Here is a 26,660-nt window from a genome sequence, read left to right as displayed (position 1 = left end):
TTTGAGTTGTGTTTGTGTTGAAATGTGCGTTGAGAACTTGGAGGCATTTTATAATTTATAGAGGAGGATTTTGGGTGATGACGTGTCGCGGGCTAGACGCGGCGGGATTTAATGCTGAGACACCGACATGGTGGGGCCCGTGGCGTATGGTTTGTAACCGTTTGATTTGGAGATGGTTTTACGTTTTGTATGTTTTTTAGCCGTTGGATTTGGGGAGCGGAGAAAATAAGGAATGGCTGGTTTACCTTCCAGCATTGCATATATATAATGTGATAAAGGTAGGTAATGGCAAAACCTGAGGGGGAGGTTTATAGTTTCCAAAACCTGTGGGGAGTAGCAAGATGTTATGAAACCTAGGGGAGGTCTCGGAGATTTATAAAGAATAAAAAAAATTAACTTATTAATGGAATAAATATTTAGATTTCTCCATGAAATTCTTAGATTTCTTTACCTTATTGATGGTTTTACTATATTAACTTCCATATAAGTTAAGCAAGTCATAAATCTCTTTCCATTCATAAAAAAAACATTTATAATCTTGTTATACACTATTAATTAAAAACAAGGGTTTATAACAAAAATCCCCCTTAAATTTAAGTAAATTACAAAAAATTCTCTAAAAATCCCCTTGCCATCAAGTTTTTGGTGTTAAAATAAACTATAATGAGATAATTTCGTAAAGATTTATTAATTTATTATGCTATAAAGTCTAACAGTGAAGAGATTTATATTATTTCTGAAATATTAGGGGAGCTTTTATTATTTGGTTAAATTTTAGGGTAGAGAAACCCCTAACCCCTAAGAACACGAAGTCCCTCATATTTGTTGAAAATAAACTTAATTCCCATATTTCTTAAAAGATAGTTCTCCAGAAAATACTTATTAAGTTTTTCTCAAAAACCTTTTTTTTCCCACTGCCTTACATTGATTCAACAATATAATACTCATCCAAGTATTGATAATTGGTGCATATAGTTTAATCTCTTGTACATCCACTCACAACTCACACACTTAGATTTTTGAGATGGGAATCATATTTTTCTCCCAATAAAGATTAACCCATAACTCAATCTTATAAATTTTCTCTCACAACCTCGACGTAATAACTCGTAATTGGGTAAGCGAGACTCATTGCGAGTTGACCAATTATTAACTTCATATCAGAGTTTGCGAGATTGAGTTATAAGCATAATCCTTTTTATCCCGCTTTCTTTTTCTCTTACTCTTTGACCTCTCTCTTACACTCCATCACCCTTGGAACACTTTGACTGGCCGTAGGAGGATGATTTTCTGACTGTAATTTATGTCCATCCTTCCGAGGATCTAGACATGGTTAGTGTTTATGAGCTGTATTCACCAAGAGAGATTTTATTTATTTATTTATTTTGGACATGTACAAATTTCTCAAATTTCTTTTGTCTCCACCAAAATATAAACTACCGAGTAACCTTACAACATCGATGGTGAACATTAAAGAAACTATAAAAGACACTCATGAAGGGAGGAGAACAAACCAAAGTGTCCATTATATATGCCTTTTCAAAGTTTGAACAAGCCAAGCAAACTGAAAATTTTAAATATATCTAAACCAGCAAACCAACAACATCACACTACATGCATTCGCTCAGCTCAATAAACAACAATACACATAACAAGTTTTTCTCTCTATTTCCTACATTTTATACATAACAAGTTTTTCTCCCTATTTCCTACATTTTATAATTATCCCACCACAAAATGTAGGAAANTTTTCTTTTCTTTTCTTTCTCCTTTCTCTCCTCTCTTCTTTCTTTCTTCTCCTCTCGTTTTCTTCTTCTTCCTTTGGGCGAACTGCCCAGTTCCCTTCTCCTTTTAAACAAACACTTTTCTAAAATTTATTTCTGCCCCCCAATTCCTCTAAATTTCAGTTTAACCCAGCCACATAAGCTTTCCTTAGCAAAAATGTCCAAATTTTTCCCTCTTGATACATGCAAACCCATCAGGATTTATTTCTTCTATTTCACCCCCTTAACACAGCTTTAAAAACTGACAGAAATACCCCTATCTTACCACAATACCAAAAAAAATCAAATAAATAAAAATAAAATAAAATAAAAAATTAATTAACTTAAATACAATTCATGATCTAACTAAAATCAGGAATGGGGTTTTACACCTCCGGCCATACTGTCAGTAATCCCGAACTCAGCTCTCAGTTTTTGTTAATTTCTTTTAAGTATTTCTTTGTTCGCTCGGAACAGTTCGCATGTGTTCTGTTCGCATGTAAGAATTTGTATGCAATTGCTTATGTAAGTCACAATTGTAAATTGTACGTATATATGAAAAAGCGAACTACAATTGTAAAGAAAATGTCTCCATTTATGTACAAACAAAAAGTCAAAAGACCCGATTACAATGGGGACAACTCATTACACTAAGGCTGGTCGGGGGGATCCTTCGAGCCAGAACCCCCTGCCTGGTCGGGTCCTTGAACGGCCACGGCAGTCTGGTCGTCCTCCTCGGCCATGATCCGCAAGGTCGCCTGCCAACCCTCCGGGAGGTCGGACAAGTCCAAATCTGGGTTCTTTACTCGCAGGGTATAGATAGACCCGATTGCCCAGTCCGCGGCCTTTTCCTCCAGCTCCTCTGACTGGTTCCGCATTTCTTCAGTCAGAGAAGCGATTCTCTCCCGACTCTCCTGGAGCTCGGCCTCAAGAGCTCGCCTTTCCTGTTCGGAGGCCTCCCTATCTTGTTCAGCTTGCTGAGCCCGTGCGAAGGTCGCCTGGATCTCCTGGTCCCTCTCTCCGACCTCCTTGGAGAGCCTGGCGGTTGTCCTTTGAAGTTCCTTAACTTCCTCTGCACGTCGATCGAGCTCCGTCTTTTGGAAGTCCACTGTTCGTAAAGCAGCGTCCTTTTGGTTCAGATACCTGTTCAACGCTTCAAAAGCATGTGTTCTTTCCGCTTCGACGGACTCCAAGCTCTGCTTCAGCTTCGCGACCTCTTCCTTCAGGTCGCTTGTCCCCTTTGCGGCCCCCAGCCGCGTCTTTTCCATGGACATCCTCATCGCAAGCAACGCCTGCAAGCAAGATATGAGTTAGAAATAAATCAGAATGAAGTTTCAAATACAGCGCGTTTACCTTGCTCAGATGTTGGAACGACGTGGTCATTAGGTCGTCGCCCGTATCAGCGAACTCGTCGTATGACTCCGATAGCTCGCACTCGAGCAGGCCATAAACTATCGGCTGCAGGTATTCGGGCAGACTCCCCAATGAGTCTAGCACTGGTACGTCCTTCGCCTTGCCGGCAGCGACCGCCTCGCTCACAAGCTCCTTGCCCGACCTCCTAGATTCCTGGCGCAACCTCAGAGGCTCTTCCTCAGATTCAGTCTCCGACTCTTCGGCCTGAATCTGCTTCCTCTTCTTCGACCTCTAGGCCAGAGCCTTCCGCTTCGGGCTAGCAGATGGTGCCTGAGCGACCTGTTCTGTCCTGGTCGCTTCTTGCACAGGATGGGGCTGAGGCACGACTGTTCGCACCGGTTGTGCCGGAATAGGACGAGCAGCTTCGGCCGCCCGCTCTCTCCTCGATCGAGGGAAGACGAATGGTGCTCGGCGAGGCTGCTCGGACTCCTTTGGGGGCATAGTTTCTGCATTTAAGTTCGTTAGTAAACGAAATTGTTCCGCGACCAGAAGGGAACCAGTATGACTTACCTTCTGGGGGTTCTAAAGACGCGTTGTCGCTGAAAAAACCGTACTTCCGCAAGTTCGCGATCGTCACAAGCTTCCTCGCGTCCCGGCTCTCCTCGTCCAGTACTCCAAAAGATACGAGCCTATCTGGGTCGGCGAGTAGGGTTTGGCTGGTCGTTCTGTTAACTGCAAAAGGAAAAAGCATGTCGTTATTACAAATCATGCGAGCAGATAATGAACCCAGCGAAGAAAAACCTACTTGGTTCCTGAAAGCGGCAGTAGCCGTCATAACAGAAGAAGAAAAACTTTGTCTCGTAGGCCCCCGCATTGCTGGGATAGCTATGTATCCCCGCGGTAATGGTAGGTCACCGAGACAAATAGTACGAGTACTTGTCCCTACTCTTCTTAAGGTAGTAGGCGACGCCGAGCTCCACCGCCGTTGGCTCGCCCAAGCCGCTCTCGCAGCACGCGATGTACATTGCGACAGCGATGACATACACGTTTGGCGTCAGCTGCATCGGTGCGATCCCGAAATGATCCAGGACCGACCTGATGAAGGGATGGAGGGGAATCCTCCCTCCACCCTTGAAGATCTCTTCAGAGATCGCAGCAAGGCCATCAGAGGGGCGCCGTGACGACCTGGTATGGTCGAGGAACACCTCCGCGCGGATGTTAAACTGCTGTTTAATCCTATCGAATTCCTCTGAGGTGAGGACCGAGAAGACATCAAGGGAGGCGTCCTCGGGAACTTCTCGCGAGGACGAGCTGGTTCCTTCCTCGGGTCTGGATGTTGACGGTTCCATTCCAGTCTGCAACATCGACAGACAGGTCATTTTAGCCATCGCATGTCCTGCGCGGCGGCGTGGGACAAATCCCTTAAACCCTAACAGTAACTCGAGCCACCGTCCACGGCTCGAATCCAATGACGGCGTCACGTCTCTGGTGAAACATCGGGAGACCCAACGCCATCGCCAACCAAGCAAATGCAAAAACAAAAAGAAAGAAAGGAAAATCTTACCTTCTGGGATGAGTAACCGAGACCGAAACTCGTTCCAGTTGCTTGATAAGCGCCGATCGGAGAAGAAAGATCTCTGGTTTGCGAAGGTTTGTCACTCGTAGCAAAAGAAATTTCGGTGGCGTCATCTGAAAAATGTGAGATTTTATATGGATCGCGAATCGACGGTTAGCACCCCACAGAACCGAAACGACAGCCCACTCTCTCTCCCTGCATTAAATGCGCCCCACGTCGCATTAAATGCCGTGATAAGAGTCGTCGTTTCGAATGCGTTACACAACTAATGCTGTCAAAACGGCGTCGGGTCAGCACACAACGCATTTAATGTGCCTGACAACCGCTTTAGCGCGTGCAGAGCGCCTGAGCGCAGAACCAGGTTCATTGAATCTCTAACCCTAAGGTACAGAAATGAGCGTCCAACAAATCCAGGTCGCCAGGATGAAGATTGTCAGGTCGCTTAGGCAAGGAATCGCGCGAGATCGTGTTCGCCAAGAGTCTTGTGCCGAGCTCATCCCATTCAGGTCGGAGCGACCAGAACCTCCAATGTGACTTAGTTTCCAAGGTTCGATCCTCAAACCTTAAAAACTAGGGGGCTTCTGTTATACCTGGGAAAATAAGGGCTGACGTGGGAAAGTCACATGAAGAGTGACCTGCTCCCGTCAGAGCAACAAGCGCACGTCAGACCCGCCAAACGATATGGAGCTCACACGTGTCCCTTTCCCCTGCAATAAATCGTGCGAAATCAGCTTGGGAAGAGNAGGAAGGAAAAAACAAAGAAAAAACGGAAAAAGAGGGAGAGAGAGAGAGAGAGAAATCATGAAGATGAAGGGTGGAAATTGTCTTTGTATGACCTCTTTGTTTTTGTCTTTGTAAGAGTAGTATTGCTCTAAAATTATATATAGTATTTTTGAAACTTATAATAATATCTATAAATGAATATTTATAAAAAAAAAAAAACTGACAAAAACGATTTTTGAATTATGTACCCATCACTTCACACCCACTAAATATTACTTTTTCTGTTTGGCGTGATCATTTCGGTAGTTAAAATTCAATGGTCATTTGGACCCTGGGATGATGTTCGGAAAGTGACATGGTATCTGATGATGTGACAATTAAGATGACATATATCACGTAGGATATCACAACAACGTTATTTCGAAATAAATAAGTAAATTATCACGTAATACTAATCATTCATCATTTTTATACAATATTTTTTTTATATCATTTACAGCATTATATGACAAAATATAAATAACTAATTTAAAACTAAAATTAAACTTTCACCTAATCATATCTTTTCACATAATATTATATAAAAAATATTATATGAAAATAATATATGTGTAGTATTATTCAATATTATCTTTACACCAATTTTTTATACTGCTATCTTTACACCTGTTTTTTATACCATTCTCTTACTTTATCACCATTTTGTTAATAATAATTTTATTATAATATTAAAAATTGATCATAATTAAAAATTTATTTGATGCGACATATACCACATCGTGATACGATAAAAATGTTCTAAATGTAGCATTACCCAAACTAAATTAAGTCAATTAATCTTATTTTTTTATATCACTGTCACGTCAACTTACAAAAAGACCCCAATAGAATTATAAAATACCCCATAAAATATGGGGTATTACAATAGGGTTATTTTAAAATTTTATTTATTGGAGGGAGTGAGAGAGATTAGGGTTTACTATTTTTTGGATAAAAAAACCTAAATACCCTTTATTAGTTAAATTTAACGTTTGAAATTTAAAATTGGATGAGAATTTGCACTTTATGAAACCATAGGTGGGAATGTAGATCCACCAAACCTTGGGTGGGTAAAAGTCTTTTTNACAAAAAATTATGAAAATAAGAAAAAAATAAAAAATTATAATAATATCTGTCAGTTAAATATTTATAAAACTAAAAAATAATATTTTATTAAAATTGTATTTATTTTATGATATTATATACAAATATAATTTTTTTAAAAATAAGAAAACAAATAAAAAGTTAAAAAAAAAACTGACATAAACGAGTTTTGTACTATGTACCCATCACTTCACACCCACTTCATGTACTGTATATTAAAGTAATTACTCTCTCTTCCAGGAACATCCATGAGTTTTATTAAGAGAAATATGGCCCAACTTACACATACATAAGGTTTGTCGAAACGATAGTCGGTATTCAGAAGATTCTGAAATGATAAATAGGTATCTTTTGTTATGTTTTGTTAGTGATTTTCGTTTGATAATAGTGAAAAGACTAGAATACCCTTGAAAGTTTGATATTATAGTTTTTTATAAATTTAAAATTTTTTAAAAAACCCCCTAGGTTTGCTAATTTAACTAAATATCCTAATATATAAAATTTTTAAAAAATAACAAAAACATCCCATTGGATCTGTGTTAGAATATTGCGTTACGATACAAACCCGTCGGATCTGTGTCGTAGGACGTCGATCTGGCATTTTCCAAGGCATCTCCACTCCTGCGTTATTTTGGTGTAAATTTCAACCCCAATCTAGTGCTTGCTACACCAATTTGGTGCCCTGTTACAGTGCTCTGTCAAATGCACACCAATTTGGCGTGGCACTGTAGTGGAAGCAAAATTTTTTTAATTTAAATTTTATCATTTAAATTTAAATTAATTTGATTATTATTTATATTAATATTTATAATAATAAATTCATAATAATTATATAATTCAAAAAGTGATAAAAAATTAAAAACAAAACTTTATTCAATACAAATATTAAACTACAATAACTCAAAATAAAAATTAACACTAATTTAAAAACATTAAAATTAAAAGAAAATACAACATAAACTAAAATAACAATTTAGTATTTCGGTATATTAGTTCTGGATCCTCTAAGATGGAAGCGCCAACTCCCAAAGTTGAAATTATCATAGATGAAAATATCCGATTTCAAAATTTTCTTGCTTGACATAGACAAATTAAGAATACAGAAGTTCACCATGCTCTTTGAAATGCATTAATTGATCATTTGTAAGAAGAATATACTAATTCGGAAAATTAAATTACTATTAATATAGAATTTTACTTTTGTGTTGTTGTTTTCTTTTTTTTTTAATATCATTTTATATTAGATGTAATGTTTTTCTATATTAAATGTAATGTTTATTTGATTAAATAAATGCTTAATTTTATTAAATTAGTATAATTTTCAAAGTAATTATTATTTAATGAAAATATCATTCCCAATATTTAATTAATATATACAAAAAAATAAATGNTTTGCAGTGACTAAACTTGACTGCTGCTTAGATGCCTCGCGACGGCAAACTTAGTCACCACTTTAGGACTTTATGACAGCTAGATTTCGTAGGAGGAGAAGAAAGAAGTGGGAGAAATGAATAGGAGGAGAAAAAAGATAATAATAATAAAGGAAGAAAAAGAAAAAAGATAGAACATGGGGAGGGACAAGAAAAAGAACAATAAAAGAGAGAAAATAATTATTAATATTTATTTTATTTTTTATACTTAAAAAGGTTAAAAAGTCAATATTGCCTTCCTTAAGAAAATGGAAATGTCTATAATACTATACTTTAATTGATCAAATTAATGAGAAAAGAGTTAAGTTCCTACTTCCAAATCAACCCGCGCTCCCTACAATTTGGTGGAACTTTTCAGAATTACCCAGAAGATAAATTTTTTTCTTGTCAAAACCTCCATTATTAATTAAAACATCCATATATATATATATATAAACCGAAGAGAGAAGAAAGAAATCGAGAGGAACATATATAAGAAAGGGAAAGAAAACAAGAAAGAAAGAGAGAGGAGAGTCATTGAACTCAAAATCTCAACTGATACATATGCATAATCATCAAACCTCGGAAATATACATCTGATCACAAACGAAACAAAGCTCTGAAATGAAATAGATAAAAAGATACAAGATGGTCCTAATAAAATCCCCTTTACAATCACAATATTTACACAAATATTTCTCATGGATAAGACCGAAACAATCAGAAAATAGAGAAACCAAGAACTAGATAAGAGCATCACCAATGTGCTCTAACGGAAAGAGAAATACCAAACGAGGAAGTGCAATGGGTAACCCGCTTAAATCTCCTCAAGTTCAGTCACAACATCAGACATTTTTGGCCTGAAATCAGGAGTCTGATCAACGCACCTCATTGCCAGATCAAAGATTCCAATGAATTGCTTCATATCATAACTTGTTAACTTTTTATCCACCAACTCGGAGTAACTTCCTTTTTTATGTAACACAGCAGCCTACATTAACGCAACTATGTCACCCTTAAATGCATATTCATATTTGAAAATTCAATTGGTTGATGTTGACTAAAATGCTATTACCCACATGCAGTCCATATCCTAAATAAACATGTATGATATATGGTTAACTTTCGAGATAGCATAAATTTGTCGAAGCCTCTTACCCTTTGTAAAAGAGATTCTCTCTATTCCTTCCCTTCATGCTTTGAATTACTCTGCCCACTAATTATTTCAAGCAAAACAATCCCGTAACTGAAAACATCAGCTTTATCTGTTACGGATTCCTTCTTTAGCACCTCAGGTGCCATGTATCTGAAACAATAAAAAGTGATTATATAGTTCTGAACATCGGCACATACAAATTGTACAATCAGTTTTTATGTTCAATCCAAAACAAAATCAGTTTTTTTTTTTTTTTCACTGGATCTTTACAAAAATAAATAGATAAATAAAAGTTTTAAAATAATGACGTTATGTACTTAATGTGTTACTTACGTAACCGCTGCAGCTATTTTTTGGAGAAAATCATGCGGCTCATCCTCGTCATAAAGCATTGCTAGTCCTAAGTCAGATAACTTGGCGTTAAAATCTTCATCAAGAAGAACTTTACTGGCTTTTATATTTCTATGAATAATTTTGCCAGTTGCAAGTTCATGGAGATACTCCAGACCCTTTGCTATTCCACGGCAGATCCCAACTCTCCTCTCCCAATTAAGTTGCCCTTGAACATTTGGGTCAACTGCACAGCTTACAACATTTTTATTGTTAATTTTAGGTTCACATTTATCAATAAAAATGGCAATATATATATCCTTTGTCTTCGCAATGAAACACTTTTGAATCACAATAGGCATGCACCAGATCAATTAGTGGGGCGCGACGCTGGCAGACATGGTAAAAGCAGTGATATGTGTTGCAATGGTAATATAATTTTTAACAGATCAATTAAAACAGTAATACTTTATAATTTTTTTTTTTTGGATAACTAATGTGAAAAATTCAGGAAATTAGAACACTGAAATCGATTAGTATTTCAGAACCCCAGAAAGCACACACTGTAAAATATTTTGTAACCCAGTGTAAACGAAGAAAAAGTTGACCGGAACGTACATTGTTTGCTGAAATAATTAAAGAAAATGTAATAAAATTTATAAAGTTGCCCAGTCAAGCATATGATGCATAAAAGAAAGTTACCAAACAAGGCTTGTTGAAGCGAGCCGTTTGCCATATAATCGTAGATAATCAAGAAAATTTTCTATTTTTTGTTAGAACAGACAGCCAATAGCTCCACAAGATTGTCATGTTTCAACTTTTGGCCCGCATACACTTCATTTGTTATTTGATCAAACTTCTTTGTGTATAGAGGTAACTTCTTTACAGCAACAGGTTTCTCCTGATCCCGGAGTTTAGCCTGAAACCAAAACAAAAGACTTGAAATGCTTGTACATGAACTCAAATAATACAGATGCCATCTATTTATTATTTATAAATTACCCTGAAAGATTAATAATTCTCCTATCACAAAAAGTACTGAAGAAGTATAATTTACCATGTAAACCATCGGGCCAATCTCATTCTGAGGGCCGAAATTTCCAGTAGCAACAATCACTTCTTTGAGGGAATATTCTTTTTCTCGGATTTTCACAGTGGTATCTGTAGATATTTAGAGAAAATAAAAACAAAGGAATAACTAAATTTTGCACGTAAGTCTTCATCAGCTAAAATTCTTCAATGAGAGACCTATTTGGATTTATTGCGTATAGACTTACTGTTCAACTCTCTGTCTCCCACCCATCCCATTCTCCACATGAAAGCCCATAAAAGAAGCGAAGCTAATACAAGAGCGGATACAACAGCAATAACAATCACTACTATCCACTTTGTAGATAATACTCCAATTTTGAAGTCTGAATATATAGTGGTAGATAGCAACAAGAGCCGAACTGTCAGTAGAATAGAAAAAGGGAAATTTGAACAAACTAATGACAGAAGTGCAAATACACAATTTTTTTACCAGGGGTTACAGATATAGCTGATATCAGAGGTCCATTAAGAGCAGGTGGATTATACAGAGATCCTTTGCCAGCCCAGAATAAGCGGATTTCTAGTAGATTATGATCTACTTTATTACCTTTGAAAGATTTAGTACACCCCTTATTTGGACTTCCGGCCTCTTTTTTTATGTTGAAATCCTCCAATACTCTCGTATCCTGCAACAAAGAGTTCCTTAGCGGATGGCATTACTGAAATGGCATTTCCAGAAAAAACAAAAGCATTACCTGAATATACACATCAAACACACGCTTTCCCAGACTACTGTAGTCTTCATCTTTTGAAAATACAATTTCAGCGAAGTCAAGTTCCACAGTGTAATTGCCTTTTTGCAAGCAGAAACCATAATATGTCAGAGACTGAGGGCAAATGCGAGCTTTGTCATATAAAGTTGCCTCAGGAGAAGAAACTCCACATGTATTGTTCCTTATGTTATCACTGGAATTGGCTGTTGTTGATAAGAAATCTCCCGAACAAACATAAGCCCAACGCTTTGTTGGATCTACATAGAAAGAATTTGATGATATATTATCTGCATCATAATACTTTCCTCCAATGTTTGCACCCTCGCCACCAGCATTTATAAACAAGGAATGGTCTGCAAAAACAAAATTGTACGTATAAAATGCTTGTTGTAGTTCCAATTTTATCCTTTAAAAACAATGTAAAGTTCTATTTTTAATCTTTCAAAGCTGATTTGATTTTGATGGCGTTATATTAGAAGGTGGTTTTTGAACAATTTATAAAATTTTAGGGGTGGTTTGAATAATACTCTTAAACATCTAAAAATTTCTTTCAAAATGTAGGGGTGGTCTTACATTGAACCCTTATAAGACTTATCATCACTCCATAAAAGGGATAATTCATTAAACCTCCCAAGGTCTTCTTAAACATTGAAAAAAAAAAAAAAAAACCTCCATTACCAGTAATGACGCAAAACCCCTTACTGTCTGTCAGATGTTAACAAAATTCTGTTCTAGTTGTCAAAGGAGGGGTAAAATATTCATAACATATTTGAGGGAGTTTCCTATATTTGGGCATATCCCCTCAATAAAATAAAACCTAATTTCTTAAAATTCTATTTTTCCTGTTTTTAATATGATGATCTTAACCGGTGTTATTTCAAAAGCTATATGCCATCACAAAATCAAATTAATTCAACCTTCTTTATTGGAACTGAAGAAATTATAATCTACAATATTAATTCATGCTAGCTGGAGAAGGAACATACACTGGGAATTCTTGCCATGACAATGGTCATCTATGATTTGAGATGGGGAAGTCCTACAGAACACAAGTATATATATTGGTAAGAAAAATAATTTAGAGTTCTTCTAATTGCATAATATAAAAAGCGATGACCGTACGTATAATTTGAACTTAGCTCTCTGGTTGCAACAGCACATGAACAGACAAGTCATTGAAAATATGATTTGAAAAAACAGAACAAACAATCCAGAAGTTAAATTTGTAGCCCACAACAAAATGAATAAGGAGAAAGAGCAGTAAAAACAAGAGAGATATTCAATATCCTTACCTATTTATCTTTGGATCTCTGCAAGATAACAAATTAAAGAAACTTGGAATTATTTTCTTTATTTTTAATGAAATAAGCGAAATATTACAAACATTTTAAAGATATTGGATACACATGTATCTTTGAAACTTTCGTAAGTGAATTTTCAAATGCAAGAAGCATTTTTATGCAAGGAAGAGAAACAGGAAAAAAGAGAACGATTGATGTTATTTCCTTACACATTCTTTCCTTGTTCTTTAACTTCAAAATCGTTATATGAAAAATTCCTGCAAGATAATTATTCATAAGAAATGTGAAAATATCTCTTTATTGTATAGAGTTAAACATATAAAATTTCAAAAAAAATTTAAGAGTGTGTGAGTGAAGAATTTAAGAACAGTTGAAGAAACGAAGAAAATAGTTACATGATAGACATAATAATGAATTGATTTGGTGATTAGGAAAAAAATAAAAAAAAAAAATTACTAAATGATATTTACCAATAGAATCATATGCTTTATTTGGCTGTAGAAGAGAATGATGATTAAGACATGACTTGTCATTGTGTTTTAGTAGATTGCACCTTATGAGTTGTGCTCATGATGAGTTTTTTGCGATATTATCACATCATCACTCTTTTTATCAGTGGACTTAGTTTTTTTTTTGCCTTTAACTAAACCTTCACGTCTACTCATATGTTGGTATTCTAAAAAAATTTATTTACAATAAAATAAATCATTGAGTTATAAATAAATAAATGAAAGAAAAATACATTATTTACCGTGGACCATAATATTTCAAACATAGAGGATCTAGATATAGCAAAGTTTCTTATTTATATTGTGCTTAGAGTTTGATGTTGATGAATTATTCTTATATTTCTATTACTATAATCAAGACCAACTAATATATCTTAAATCCGTATCCCTTAATTAATTTATTTCAAGAATTTTTTAAAACGGAAAAGTTTCTTAAACTCCAATGTCAATTCATTCATCCATTTTATAAAAAACTTAATTCATTAAGAAGTCAGATTGTGCATAAAAAGCAATCTGTCTTAAGATAAATGATTTATTTTTTGGTTGCAAAATACTAATTAAATAATATAAGATGAAAAATGTAAAAGAAAAAAAAAAGCAAAGTCTGATAACACTATTTATTGCAGCAGACATGGAAAAAGACAAAGCAAAAGTAGTAAATGGAGTCTCGGGAATCTGCCTTGAGAGGGTTCTTGGTTACAAAATACTAATTAAATAGTATAAGATAGAAAATGTCAAAAAATATATATATATAAAAATTAGCAAAGTCTGGACAGTATTTATTGCAGCAGACATGGAAAAAATAAGCTTTAAAATAAAAGCTTTAAAATAAATCCTAAAAAAAAGCGTAATTAAAAAAATATGAAAGGGATAAAAAGTACTGTTTTATAATTTAAAAAACATTTACTCTTTATCGTAGTTAATTGTAAATATTTTATTTATTTTAATTATTTTATATAACTATTTAAATAAATATAAAATTTTTTATTTTTTTTATTTGACAAAAGACACTGTCACATAATTAATACAAAGAAGATAATGATGATGGTGATTTATGTTTGCAAATATATAATAATATGGTTTGATTATTAGCATTAATATAATGGTTGTTAATTAAAATACTTGTGATTTTTTAAATTGCATATGATATTTTTGGGAAGAAGATCATTAATCTATGGTCTTAAATTTGTCCAAGTGATAGCTATTTTTCCATTAATTATTAATATTTGTGGTAAAGTTTGAGTAGTGGACTGTGTAAATGAAAAATTGTTTTTATTTCATTTTTATTACCTATGGACGTTTAACTTTATTGGGAATACCTTTTCTTTTGTGCTATTTATATTTTTGCCTTGGGTGTTCACTGTAAGCAAGAAAAATAAATTATTTTTATTGTGAATTGGAATTGACAGAGTTTTTTAAGTAGAATATGCATCAAAAATAAATGTATAATAAATTAGGTTTACGAGGATTAGATGTTTGATTACTTACTCTAATATCAGATTGGGTTTAATCGTTTGTTGAGTCCTCACTTAGCCTAATTGAAATGAATGAATTGAGTCAACTTTTTATTTATCTGAGTTGTGATTTCAAGAAAAAAAAGTTAGTTAATAATAATCTCTGCATTTTTGCATTATCTTTACATGGTTTTGTGTGTTTCGTTTCTAATTTTTGAATTTGTTTTTATGATTTTGGCTTTTTGTGTGAGTTGCAACTGCGTGATTTGGTACCATACACTAACAACCACTTCATGTACAATACATTAATAGTATAAGTTTTTATTCTGAAACTTATGAGACTTTTTGTTTCTCTCACTAAACCTGTCAAGTAATTGCTTTAAACCAGACATGGGAACCAAAAATTCATTTTTGGGAGGGTTAAAAAATGTATATAAAAGAATGATCAATTATATTGCGGTAAGAAAATCACTGAAAACCAAACAAAGGACAAAAGCAACTACACCAGAAAAATGACAAAAGGCCCAGGGAGAAACAAATAAAACCTGCAATACAAATGGGACAGCCCACACCCTTTGTAGCCCAACGCCCCAACCCAACATAGCACACAGCTGCAGAAAGCTAAAATTTTACACTAACAATGCCCAAATCGGGGGCAGCTCTCCACAACAGCTCCAGTTTGGGAAAGCATTTCCAGACTGCCACAATAAAAGCTAATCGGCAGCCAAAAAAAAAAAAAAAAGAAACCCAGAAAGTCTGTACTCACTGTGGGACAACACTGGAGCAACAGTACACTCTCCAAATGGACATAAAGCCAAACAGTTTGCAGTCTATACAGTAGCCAGAATCTCCAGACAAAATGGGTGTTCTCCCACGGCCTCATCTCTGATGAAGGCTCCCAAGAGTTCCAAACTTAACCAATATGCGTACATATTTAATCAACGAGTTTCTTGTTGAATTCTTTTTAATTTTTTTTTTTAATTTTAAAAATGAGAGAAGTGAAGATATTACTACCCACTTAACAAAAGGGTTTCTACACATCCGAAATGAGATAAGAGCGATATTAAACGACCCATGATTTTTAAAAATATACTTAATCATATTTTTATGTTGTTTCTTTCTTTCTCACTCTTTTATCTCTTTACTTTCTTTCCCTTCATGAGAGATAAGTAGAACGTTAGGAGTTTGGGCAATGTATCAAAGAGGTAGAGATGTGGCAATAATGGAGATGAAAATTTTAGTTTCAATTTCATAGAAATTGGCAGCTTATATATGTAAAAGGCCTACTTAAATTTTTTTGTTTTAAGCCCCGAATCTCCATGAACCGGCACTGAAGCCTGGTCTAGCCCATTTGCAGTGACTAAACTTGACTGCTGCTTAGATGCCTCGCGACGGCAAACTTAGTCACCACTTAGGACTTTATGACAGCTAGATTCGTAGGAGGAGAGAAGAAAGAAGTGGGAGAAATGAATAGGAGGAGAAAAAAGATAAAAATAAAGGAAAAGAAAAGAAAAAAGATAGAACATGGGGAGGGACAAGAAAAAGAACAATAAAAGAGAGAAAATATTATATATTATTTTATTTTTATACTTAAAAAGGGTAAAAAGTCAATATTGCCTTCCTTAAGAAAATGGAAATGTCTATAATACTATACTTTAATTGATCAAATTAATGAGAAAAGAGTTAAGTTCCTACTTCCAAATCAACCCGCGCTCCCTACGATTTGGTGGAACTTTTCAGAATTACCCAGAAGATAAAATTTTTTGTCAAAACCTCCATTATTAATTAAAACATCCATATATATATATATAAACCGAAGAGAGAAGAAAGAAATCGAGAGGAACGTATATAAGAAAGGGAAAGAAAACAAGAAAGAAAGAGGGAGGAGGTCATTGAACTCAAAATCTCAACTGATACTATGCATAATCATCAAACCTCTTAAATACATGTGATCACAAACGAAACAAAGCTCTGAAATGAAATAGATAAAAAGATACAAGATGGTCCTATAAAAAATCCTTACAATCACAATATTTACACAAATATTTTCATGGATAAGACCGAAACAATCAGAAATAGAGAAACCAAGACTAGATAAGAGCATCACCAATGTGCTCTAACGGAAAGAGAAATACCAAACGAGGAAGTGCAATGGGTAACCCGCTTAAATCTCCTCAAGTTCAGTCCACAACATCAGACATTTTGGCCTGAAATCAGGAGTCTGATCAACGCACCTCATTGCCAGATCAAAGATTCCAATGAATTGCTTCATCATAACTTGTTAACTTTTATCCACCAACTCGGGAGTAACTTCTTTTTATGTACACAGCAGCCTACATTAACGCAACTATGTCACCCTTAAATGCATATTCATATTTGAAAATTCAATTGGTTGATGTTGACTAAAATGCTATTACCCACATGCAGTCCATATCCTAAAAAACATGTATGATATATGGGTAACTTTCGAGATAGCATAAATTTGTCGAAGCCTCTTACCCTTTGTAAAAGAGATTCTCTCTATTCCTTCCCTTCATGCTTTGAATTACTCTGCCCACTAATTATTTCAAGCAAAACAATCCCGTAACTGAAAAATCAGCTTTATCTGTTACGGATTCCTTCTTTAGCACCTCAGGTGCCATGTATCTGAAACAAAAAAAGTGATTATATATTCTGAACATCGGCACATACAAATTGTACAATCAGTTTTATGTTCAATCCAAAACAAAATCAGTTTTTTTTTTTTTTCACTGGATCTTTACAAAAATAAATAGATAAATAAAAGTTTTAAAATAATGACGTTATGTACTTAATGTGTTACTACGTAACCGCTGCACTGCAGCTATTTTTTGGAGAAAATCAGCGGCTCATCCTCGTCATAAAGCATTGCTAGTCCTAAGTCAGATAACTTGGCGTTAAATCTTCCTCAAGAAGAACTACTGGCTTTTATATTTCTATGAATAATTTTGCCAGTTGCAAGTTCATGGAGTACTCCAGACCCTTTGCTATTCCACGGCAGATCCAACTTCCTTCCCAATTAAGTTGCCTTGAACATTTGGGTCAACTGCACAGCTCTACAACATTTTATTGTTAATTTTAGGTTCACATTTATCAATAAAAATGGCAATATATAATCCTTTGTCTTCGCAATGAAACACTTTGAATCACAATAGGCATGCACCAGATCAATTAGTGGGGCGCGACGCTGGCAGACATGGTAAAAGCAGTGATATGTGTTGCAATTGTAATATAATTTTTAACAGATCAATTAAAACAGTAATACTTTATAATTTTTTTTTTTTTGGATAACTAATGTGAAAAATTCAGGAAATTAGAACACTGAAATCGATTAGTATTTCAGAACCCCAGAAAGCACACACTGTAAAATATTTTGTAACCCAGTGTAAACGAAGAAAAAGTTGACCGGAACGTACATTGTTTGCTGAAATAATTAAAGAAAATGTAATAAAATTTATAAAGTTGCCCAGTCAAGCATATGATGCATAAAAGAAAGTTACAAACAAGGCTTGTTGAAGCGAGCCGTTTGCCATATAATCGTAGATAATCAAGAAAATTTTCTTTTTTTGTTAGAACAGACAGCCAATAGCTCCACAAGATTGTCATGTTTCAACTTTGGCCCGCATACACTTTTGTTATTTGATCAAACTCTTGTGGTATAGAGGTAACTTCTTTACAGCAACAGGTTCTCTGATCCCGGAGTTTAGCCTGAAACCAAACAAAAAAACTTGAAATGCTTGTCAGAACTCAAATAATACAGAGCCATTATTTAGTATTTATAAATGATGATTACACGCTTTAGCTTGATATAAAATGAAGAAGACCCCTTCATTAAAGGGATTCGGCCATTTTTACATTGAGAAATTCTCTCTCTCTCCTGTAAACACATTTACTTTTCATAACTCCTGTAAGTCAGTCCGCTGTTGCGACCTGACCCACACCAATATCAATACAAATCAATGGACGTAGGACTTACTACCTTAGCATCCGAACCACTTTAAAAGCTTTCTTTGCATTTATTTCGTTTTCTACATTCACTATCACGTGTGTTTATTGCCCAATCAGCGTTACGCACGTGACAATTCGTTGATGTCAAAATCCAGCATCAACACTCTCCTTTAGCGAAGTGACTACCAAATCAGCCTTAACCCCTGACCAAGTTTTTGAAAGTTTTACCTTTTATATGTGCAATGATTTCCAGCAATGAAAGTAAAGTTTCTAGACGTACATAGACTACAGTTATTATGGGCAACATGAAATGAAATTTACACCCACAGAGTTTCTATACGTGGCAAGTTGGTGGAGATTGGGAGCAAAACCGATGCTTTTCAGATCACTAACTTGTCTGGACTAAACAAAGGCATTCAATAGTATTGAACGTAAGAATAAAGAGTTCGTTTAAAAATTCTATAAAGATATTTAATACTTTTCTACTGAGAGTGAGTTTGATATAAATAGTCACTATAAAATTTATAATAAGATTTACACACTACGCTATGAAAAGTTGGTCTCAATAATGTTATATTCTCATATGTAGTATAATTAGATATAAAAATAACAGCAAATGCTTGTTAATAATACAAAGTTGGGTGGCTTGAAACATTTAAGAATTCGACAAGATTGTTTCCAGTTTTATCATATTTTGTGGTGAGGATTTTGTAATGAGTATGTGTATTTATCCACCCATTCATACATAGTTCTATCTATGATATCAATCGCAACTCGATTGGGCCAGCAGTATTATCGTTACTAGAAGTACACTCCATTTACGTCTCTATTTATGGTTGATAACAAGGAATATGGACTACTTAGATCTCCATTATCCTACAGCCTTCGTAGTTAATCTTGAAAAGATTATTAATTGCCAATACCTTTGATGGGAAAAGAAACGTAGCACTTTTAATGTGGAGTTATAGGCTTCAATTTCTGCCGGAATTTCGGTCTCTGAGTTTTCATTGTCAAGGGATTCTATTTTTTTTTTTAAAAAAAGAAAAGAAAAAGAAACTGATAACATTAGTTTGAATTTAAGAAGCAATTGATTGCAGGAGCTACCCTACTCTCTCTTTGGCACTGCAGGATTATTAAAAAAAAAAACTGATAACATTGGTTTGAATTTAAGAAGCAATTGATTGCAATTTGCAGGAGCTACCCTACTCTCTGTTTGGCACTGCGGGATTATTAAATTCACATGACTTTTTAATTCCCAATAAAGGCGACCCAAAAAACTTCCTTGAAATTTCCTCAGCTTAACCCAAGTCAGTTAATGCCTAATGGGACACCTTTGTCCACTTTGATAGTTATGGGTCACTTTCAGTCCCATATGGGCACATGAGCGTATTTGTCCTGTTGTAATGTTTGTTCCATACACGCTGATATGCTATCTTGCCATTAATAATTTATAATTGATTAATTTATATTTAATTAAATATAATCTATTATTAGATAGATGAAATTTATTATGGATTGACCAATTATACATCATGTTAGTGAAAAAAAATTAATGAAAAAAGTTTATGAATGTAATATTAGTGATACAAATTTCACTTTCTTAACACCTTATCACCCTTCACTTATTTTAATGGTGCCCTTGTCGTATTTCAACTATGTTGGCTAACGGGATCATTTCAATGGTCTCCTAACCAAACCATTATTAGAAAATGTTTTGACCATGAGTTATGGAATATAGTGATTATAAATGTAGTTCAAACAGGTTTCATTGATTATTATTGTAATAACTAATAAAATAATTTTATGTCAGTATTTTGATTAATTTGGTTAATAAGTGTTGTCAAAAATTGCTGATTTTCAACCTCCCATTTTTTATAGTTAAGATAATACATTGAATTACTTTTGTTTTAAAATTTCATTGGAAAGGACTGTAAAATGACATAAGTTTTTATGTAATTTTCGTTAACAGACATTCTCTTAGTATTTCTATAACTTGCAAGCATATTTTTCACATCATCATCATCAACAATTTGGATTAATCCATCAAGATCATTGAGGATACTCCTTGGCTTCAAGTAAAAAAATTTGTCTTCTTGGAGTATATCAAAGTCATTGTTTTTCTTTATGTAATCCAATAAAGCAAAGTATGTGAGAAACTCAAACTTCAAATCAAAATCATAGTGCTTCTCACCCACTTTACCATTAATACACGTTCATGTAGGTGAAAAGACAAAATATCTATTTATGATATGCCCATTCTTCCTATTATAAAAAAAAGTAAATTCAAGTTAGATAAATATTAAATAAACTGACAAACAATATTAATAATGGGTGTACAACTGTACATGATAGACATAATAATGAATTGATTTGGTGATTAGGAAAACATTAAAAAAAAAAAATTACTAAATGATATTTACCAATAGAATCATATGCTTTATTTGGCTGTAGAAGAGAATGATGATTAAGACATGACTTGTCATTGTTGTTTGTAGTAGATTGCACCTTATTGAGTTGTGCTCATGATGAGTTTTTTGCGATATTATCAACATCATCACTCTTTTTATCAGTGGACTTAGTTTTTTTTTTGCCTTTAACTAAACCTTCACGTCTACTCATATTGTTGGTATTCTAAAAAAATATTATTTACAATAAAATAAATCATTGAGTTATAAATAAATAAATGAAAGAAAAATACATTATTTAACCGTGACCATAATATTTCAAACATAGAGGGATCTAGATATAGCAAAGTTTCTTATTTATATTGTGCTTAGAGTTTGATGTTGATGAATTATTCTTATATTTCTATTACTTATAATCAAGACCAACTAATATTATCTTAAATCCGTATCCCTTAATTAATTTATTTTCAAGAATTTTTCATAAAACGGAAAAGTTTCTTAAACTCCAATGTCAATTCATTCATCCATTTTATAAAAACTTAATTCATTAAGAAGTCAGATTGTGCATAAAAAGCAATCTGTCTTAGGATAACTGATTTATTTTTTGGTTGCAAAATACTAATTAAATAATATAAGATGAAAAATGTAAAAGAAAAAAAATAGCAAAGTCTGATAACACTATTCATTGCAGCAGACATGGAAAAAGACAAAGCAAAAGTAGTAAATGGAGTCTCGGGAATCTGCCTTGAGAGGTTTCTTGGTTACAAAATACTAATTAAATAGTATAAGATAGAAAATGTCAAAAAATATATATATATAAAAATTAGCAAAGTCTGATGACAGTATTTATTGCAGCAGACATGGAAAAATAAAGCTTTAAAATAAAAGCTTTAAAATAAATCCTAAAAAAAAGCGTAATTAAAAAAATATGAAAGGGATAAAAAGTACTGTTTTTATAATTTAAAAAACATTTACTCTTTATCGTAGTTAATTGTAAATATTTTTTATTTATTTTAATTATTTTATATAACTATTTAAATAAATATAAAATTTTTATTATTTTTTTATTTGACAAAAGACACTGTCACATAATTTAATACAAAGAAGATAATGATGATGGTGATTTATGTTTGTCAAATATATATATAATATGGTTTGATTATTAGCATTAATATAATGGTTGTTAATTAAAATACTTGTGATTTTTTAAATTGCATATGATATTTTTGGGAAGAAGATCATTAATCTATGGTCTTAAATTTGTCCAAGTGATTAGCTATTTTTCCATTAATTATTAATATTTGTGGTAAAGTTTTGAGGAGTGGACTGTGTAAATGAAAATTTGTTTTTATTTCATTTTTATTATACCTATGGACGTTTAACTTTATTGGGAATACCTTTTCTTTTGTGCTATTTATATTTATTGCCTTGGTTGTTTCACTGTAAGCAAGAAAAATAAATTATTTTATTTGTGAATTGGAATTTGACAGAGTTTTTTTAAGTAGAATATGCATCAAAATTAAATGTATATAATAAATTAGGTTTACGAGGATTAGATGTTTGATTACTTACTCTAATATCAGATTGGGTTTAATCGTTTGTTGAGTCCTCACTTAGCCTAATTGAATTGAATTGAATTGAGTCAACTTTTTATTTATCTGAGTTGTTGATTTCAAGAAAAAAAAGTTAGTTAATAATAATCTCTGCATCTTTTTGCATTATCTTTACATGGTTTTGTTGTGTTTCGTTTCTAATTTTTGAATTTTGTTTTTATGATTTTGGCTTTTTGTGTGAGTTGCAACTGCGTTGATTTTGGTACCCATCACTTCACACCCACTTCATGTACAATACATTAATAGTATAAGTTTTTATTCTGAAACTTATGAGACTTTTTGTTTCTCTCACTAAACCTGTCAAGTAATTGCTTTAAACCAGACATGGGAACCAAAAATTCATTTTTGGGAGGGTTAAATAAATGTATATAAAAGAATGATCAATTATATTGCGGTAAGAAAATCACTGAAAACCAAACAAAGGACAAAAGCAACTACACCAGAAAAATGACAAAAGGCCCAGGGAGAAACAAATACAACCTGCAATACAAATGGGACAGCCCACACCCTTTGTAGCCCAACGCCCCAACCAAACATAGCACCAGCTGCAGAAAGCTAAAATTTTACACTAACAATGCCCAAATCTGCGGGGCAGCATCTCCACAACAGCTCCAGTTTGGGAAAGCATTTCCAGACTGCACAATAAAAAGCTAATCGGCAGCCAAAAAAAAAAAAAAAGAAACCCAGAAAGTCTGTACTCACTGTGGGACAACCTGGAGCAACAGTACACTCTCCAAATGGACATAAAGCCAATCAGTTTGCAGTCTATACAGTAGCCAGAATCTCCAGACAAAATGGGTGTTCTCCCACGGCCTCATCTCCTGATGAAGGCTCCCAAGAGTTCCAAACTTAACCAATATGCGTACATATTTAATCAACGAGTTTTTTGTTGAATTCTTTTTTAATTTTTTTTTTTTAAATTTTAAAAATGAGAGAAGTGAAGATATTACTACCCACTTAACAAAAGGGTTTCTACCATCCAGAAATGAGATAAGAGCTGATATTAAACGACCCATGATTTTTAAAAATATACTTTAATCCTATATTTTTATTGTGTTTCCTTTCTTTCTCCACTCTTTTATCTCTTTACTTTCTTTCCCTTCATGAGAGATAAGTAGAACGTTTAGGAGTTTGGGCAATGTATCAAAGAGGTAGAGATGTGGCAATAATGGAGATGAAAATTTTAGTTTCAATTTCTTAGAAATTGGCAGCTTACGTATATAAAAGGCCTACTTAAAATTTTTTGCTTTTAAGCCCCAAATGTCCATGAACCGGTACTGAAGCCTCGTCTAGCCCTTTTGCAGTGACTAAACTTGACTGCTGCTTAGATGCCTCGCGACGGCAAACTTAGTCATCACTTTAGGACTTTATGACGGCTAGATTTCGTAGGAGGAGAAGAAAGAAGTGGGAGAAATGAATAAGAGGAGAAAAAAGATAATAATAATAAAGGAAGAAAAAGAAAAAAGATAGAACATGGGGAGGGACAAGAAAAAGAACAATAAAAGAGAGAAAATAATTATTACTATTTATTTTATTTTTTATACTTAAAAAGGTTGAAAAGACAATATTGCCTTCCTTAAGAAAATGGAAATGTCTATAATACTATACTTTAATTGATCAAATTAATGAGAAAAGAGTTAAAGTTCCTACTTCCAAATCAACCCGCGCTCCCTACAATTTGGTGGAACTTTTCAGAATTACCAAAAAAATAAAAAAAAATAAAAAATTTGTCAAAACCTCCATTATATATATATATATAAACCGAAGAGAGAAGAAAAGGAAGGAAAACAAGGAAGACAGAGAGAGGAGAGTAGTTGAACTCAAATGAACAGAAATACATCTGATCACAAACAAAACAAAGCTCTGAAATGAAATAGATAAAAAGATACCAAGATGGTCCTAGTAAAATCCACTTTATAACCACAATATTTACACAAATATTTCTCATGGATGAGACCGAAACAATCAGAAAGCAGAGAAACCAAGAACTAGATAAGAGTATCATCAATGTACTCTAACGAAACTAGAAAGACAAAACGAGGAAGTGCAATGGGTAAGTCGCTTAAATCTTCTCAAGTTCAGTCACAACATCAGACATTTTTGGCCTGAAATCAGGAGTCTGATCAACGCACCTCATTGCCAGGTCAAAGATTCCAATGAATTGCTTCATATCATAACTTGTTAACTTTTGATCCACCAACTCGGAATAACTTCCTTTTTTATGTAACACAGCAGCCTGCATTAACGCAACTATGTCACCCTCAAATGCATATTCGTATCTGAAAATTCAATTGGTTGATGTTGACTAAAATGCTATTACCCGCATGCAGTCCATATCCTAAATAAACATGTATGATATATGGTTAATTTCGAGATAGCATAAATTTGTCGAAGCCTCTTACCCTTTGTAAAAGAGATTCTCTCTCTTCCTTCCCTTCATGTTTTGAATTACTCTGCCCACTAATTATTTCAAGCAGAACAATCTTATCTATTAGGTTTAAAAAAATATGTATAAATATAAATAAATTTTAGTTTTTCGTTAATATTTTGCTGTGGATGTTAGATTTATTTTGCTTTGGTAAGGCACCAATTATCATAAAATGACAGGAGTATTTTAAAACTGAAACTAACCTACATCTTATCTATTAGGTTTAAAAAAATATGTATAAATATAAATAAGAGAAGAAAGAAAAGGCTTGGAAATAGAGAACAAACAGGTTTATTAATGATGAACTCCAATTGCCAATACATGATGGGATTACACCGGTAATATTGCAGTTCCTTAGCACGCTGCAGGAAATTGTATCAGATCAAATCGAACTAAACATTAGCAAATGATAAATATCCAAATGTAATATCAAAATAACCAAGAACAAAATTGATTTCCAGCAATGAAATTAAAGTTTCTAGACCTACATAGACTAAAATTATTATGGACAACATGAAATGAAATTTACACTTACAGAGTTTCTATACTTGGCAAATTACTGGAGTTTGGGAAAGCAAAACCGGTGCTTTTAAGATCACTAACTTGTTTGGAATAAACAAAGGCAATCGATAGTATTGAACGTAAGTATAAAGAGTTCGTTTCGCAAATAAGAAATAGCGGAGATAGGATAGTTCTTACAGAATCTCAAGACTTGTCATATTAAAAATTGTTGAAGGCAGTACTCCTATAAAATTGTTTCCTAACAAAATCCTGTGACAGTTAGAGAACAGTCCGTCAAAGCAATCCATCCTTCCTAGCTACTTTGATTAGGTGGACTATATGCACTGAAATAAAATATTTCCCTATTTTAAAGTACAAGCTCTAATTTAATTAAAGATTTGACTTTTCTCATCGATTCTCTACAAAGTCTTTTTGGTTAATTTGCATAGTATTTTCTATTCAATAAGTATTAATACTGATTTTATGCTAATATTATGAAGATACATGATGTGAAAAATCAAAATTTATAAATGTTAATAGTGTGCCTAGTGCTAAATATTGGTGATCATATAACCACCATCTCAAGTACCCTGAAAAATATATTTATAAGGTATCCTAAGGATAATGTTGGCTCTCAAGCGGGGGCAGAACCAAATATATATAAATTCATCAATTTCATCCCTTCACAGTCATTTTCTCCCCCTCAATTTTGAATGTAACCCTTTAGGCCCCCATAAATTTCTTAAATCATCCTTTAATTTTAAAGTAGCTATAGCCCTCTCATTCATTGAAAGTTACCTTTTGCCCCCCAGAATAAATTTCCTGCACGCCTCCACCTGAGTCTTGAGGAAAGGAAGAGAAGCATGTAAAGCTTTGAGAGTCCAAAGTACAAACTTTATGTCAATACACCATTCTTTTAGTATTTTAGCTTTAGTTTGTTTTGAATATTTAAGTTAGCATAAAATGCTAGAAATAGCTCGTTTCTCCGTGTAAGCATGGTTGCTTTTTATAAAGTTAAAACCCTAACCCAAGTAATTATTGAATAACAAAATCCTTTTGAGATTTTTGGAATAATAAAAACCGTTCGAGATTTTTGAAATAAAATAAACAGCAAAAAAACAACTCAGTAAATATATATTAATTTATAATAGTGTAAGTTTAACGACACATTTATGGTTTATTAACAGTAGAGAGAATTTTATTAATTTATAAACCTTAAGGGGAT

The 26,660-nt window shown here is 33.5% G+C and overlaps 2 protein-coding genes across 2 annotated transcripts; both read right to left on the bottom strand.

The window, feature by feature from the left end:
- Positions 1-2,918: 2,918 nt before the first annotated feature.
- On the bottom strand, positions 2,919-10,522 carry LOC116110788 (putative receptor-like protein kinase At4g00960). Its single transcript, XM_031397004.1, has 5 exons — positions 10,511-10,522; positions 10,234-10,372; positions 9,457-9,700; positions 9,176-9,273; positions 2,919-3,055 (listed from the first exon to the last, which is right to left on the bottom strand). The coding sequence occupies exons 1-5, from the start codon at positions 10,520-10,522 to the stop codon at positions 2,919-2,921; spliced, it is 630 nt and encodes a 209-aa protein (XP_031252864.1).
- A 679-nt stretch (positions 10,523-11,201) lies between these two features.
- Positions 11,202-11,856, bottom strand: LOC116110787 (probable LRR receptor-like serine/threonine-protein kinase At1g53430). The gene is made up of 2 exons (XM_031397003.1): positions 11,832-11,856; positions 11,202-11,611 (listed from the first exon to the last, which is right to left on the bottom strand). Exons 1-2 carry the CDS (start codon positions 11,854-11,856, stop codon positions 11,202-11,204), a joined length of 435 nt encoding a protein of 144 aa, XP_031252863.1.
- Positions 11,857-26,660: the final 14,804 nt, after the last annotated feature.

This window comes from Pistacia vera, unplaced genomic scaffold, assembly GCF_008641045.1.
Source record: "Pistacia vera cultivar Batoury unplaced genomic scaffold, PisVer_v2 Contig614, whole genome shotgun sequence".
Lineage (NCBI taxonomy): Eukaryota > Viridiplantae > Streptophyta > Magnoliopsida > Sapindales > Anacardiaceae > Pistacia > Pistacia vera.
Note: the sequence above shows the minus strand (reverse complement) of the source record. Positions and strands in the feature narration are given on the sequence as shown.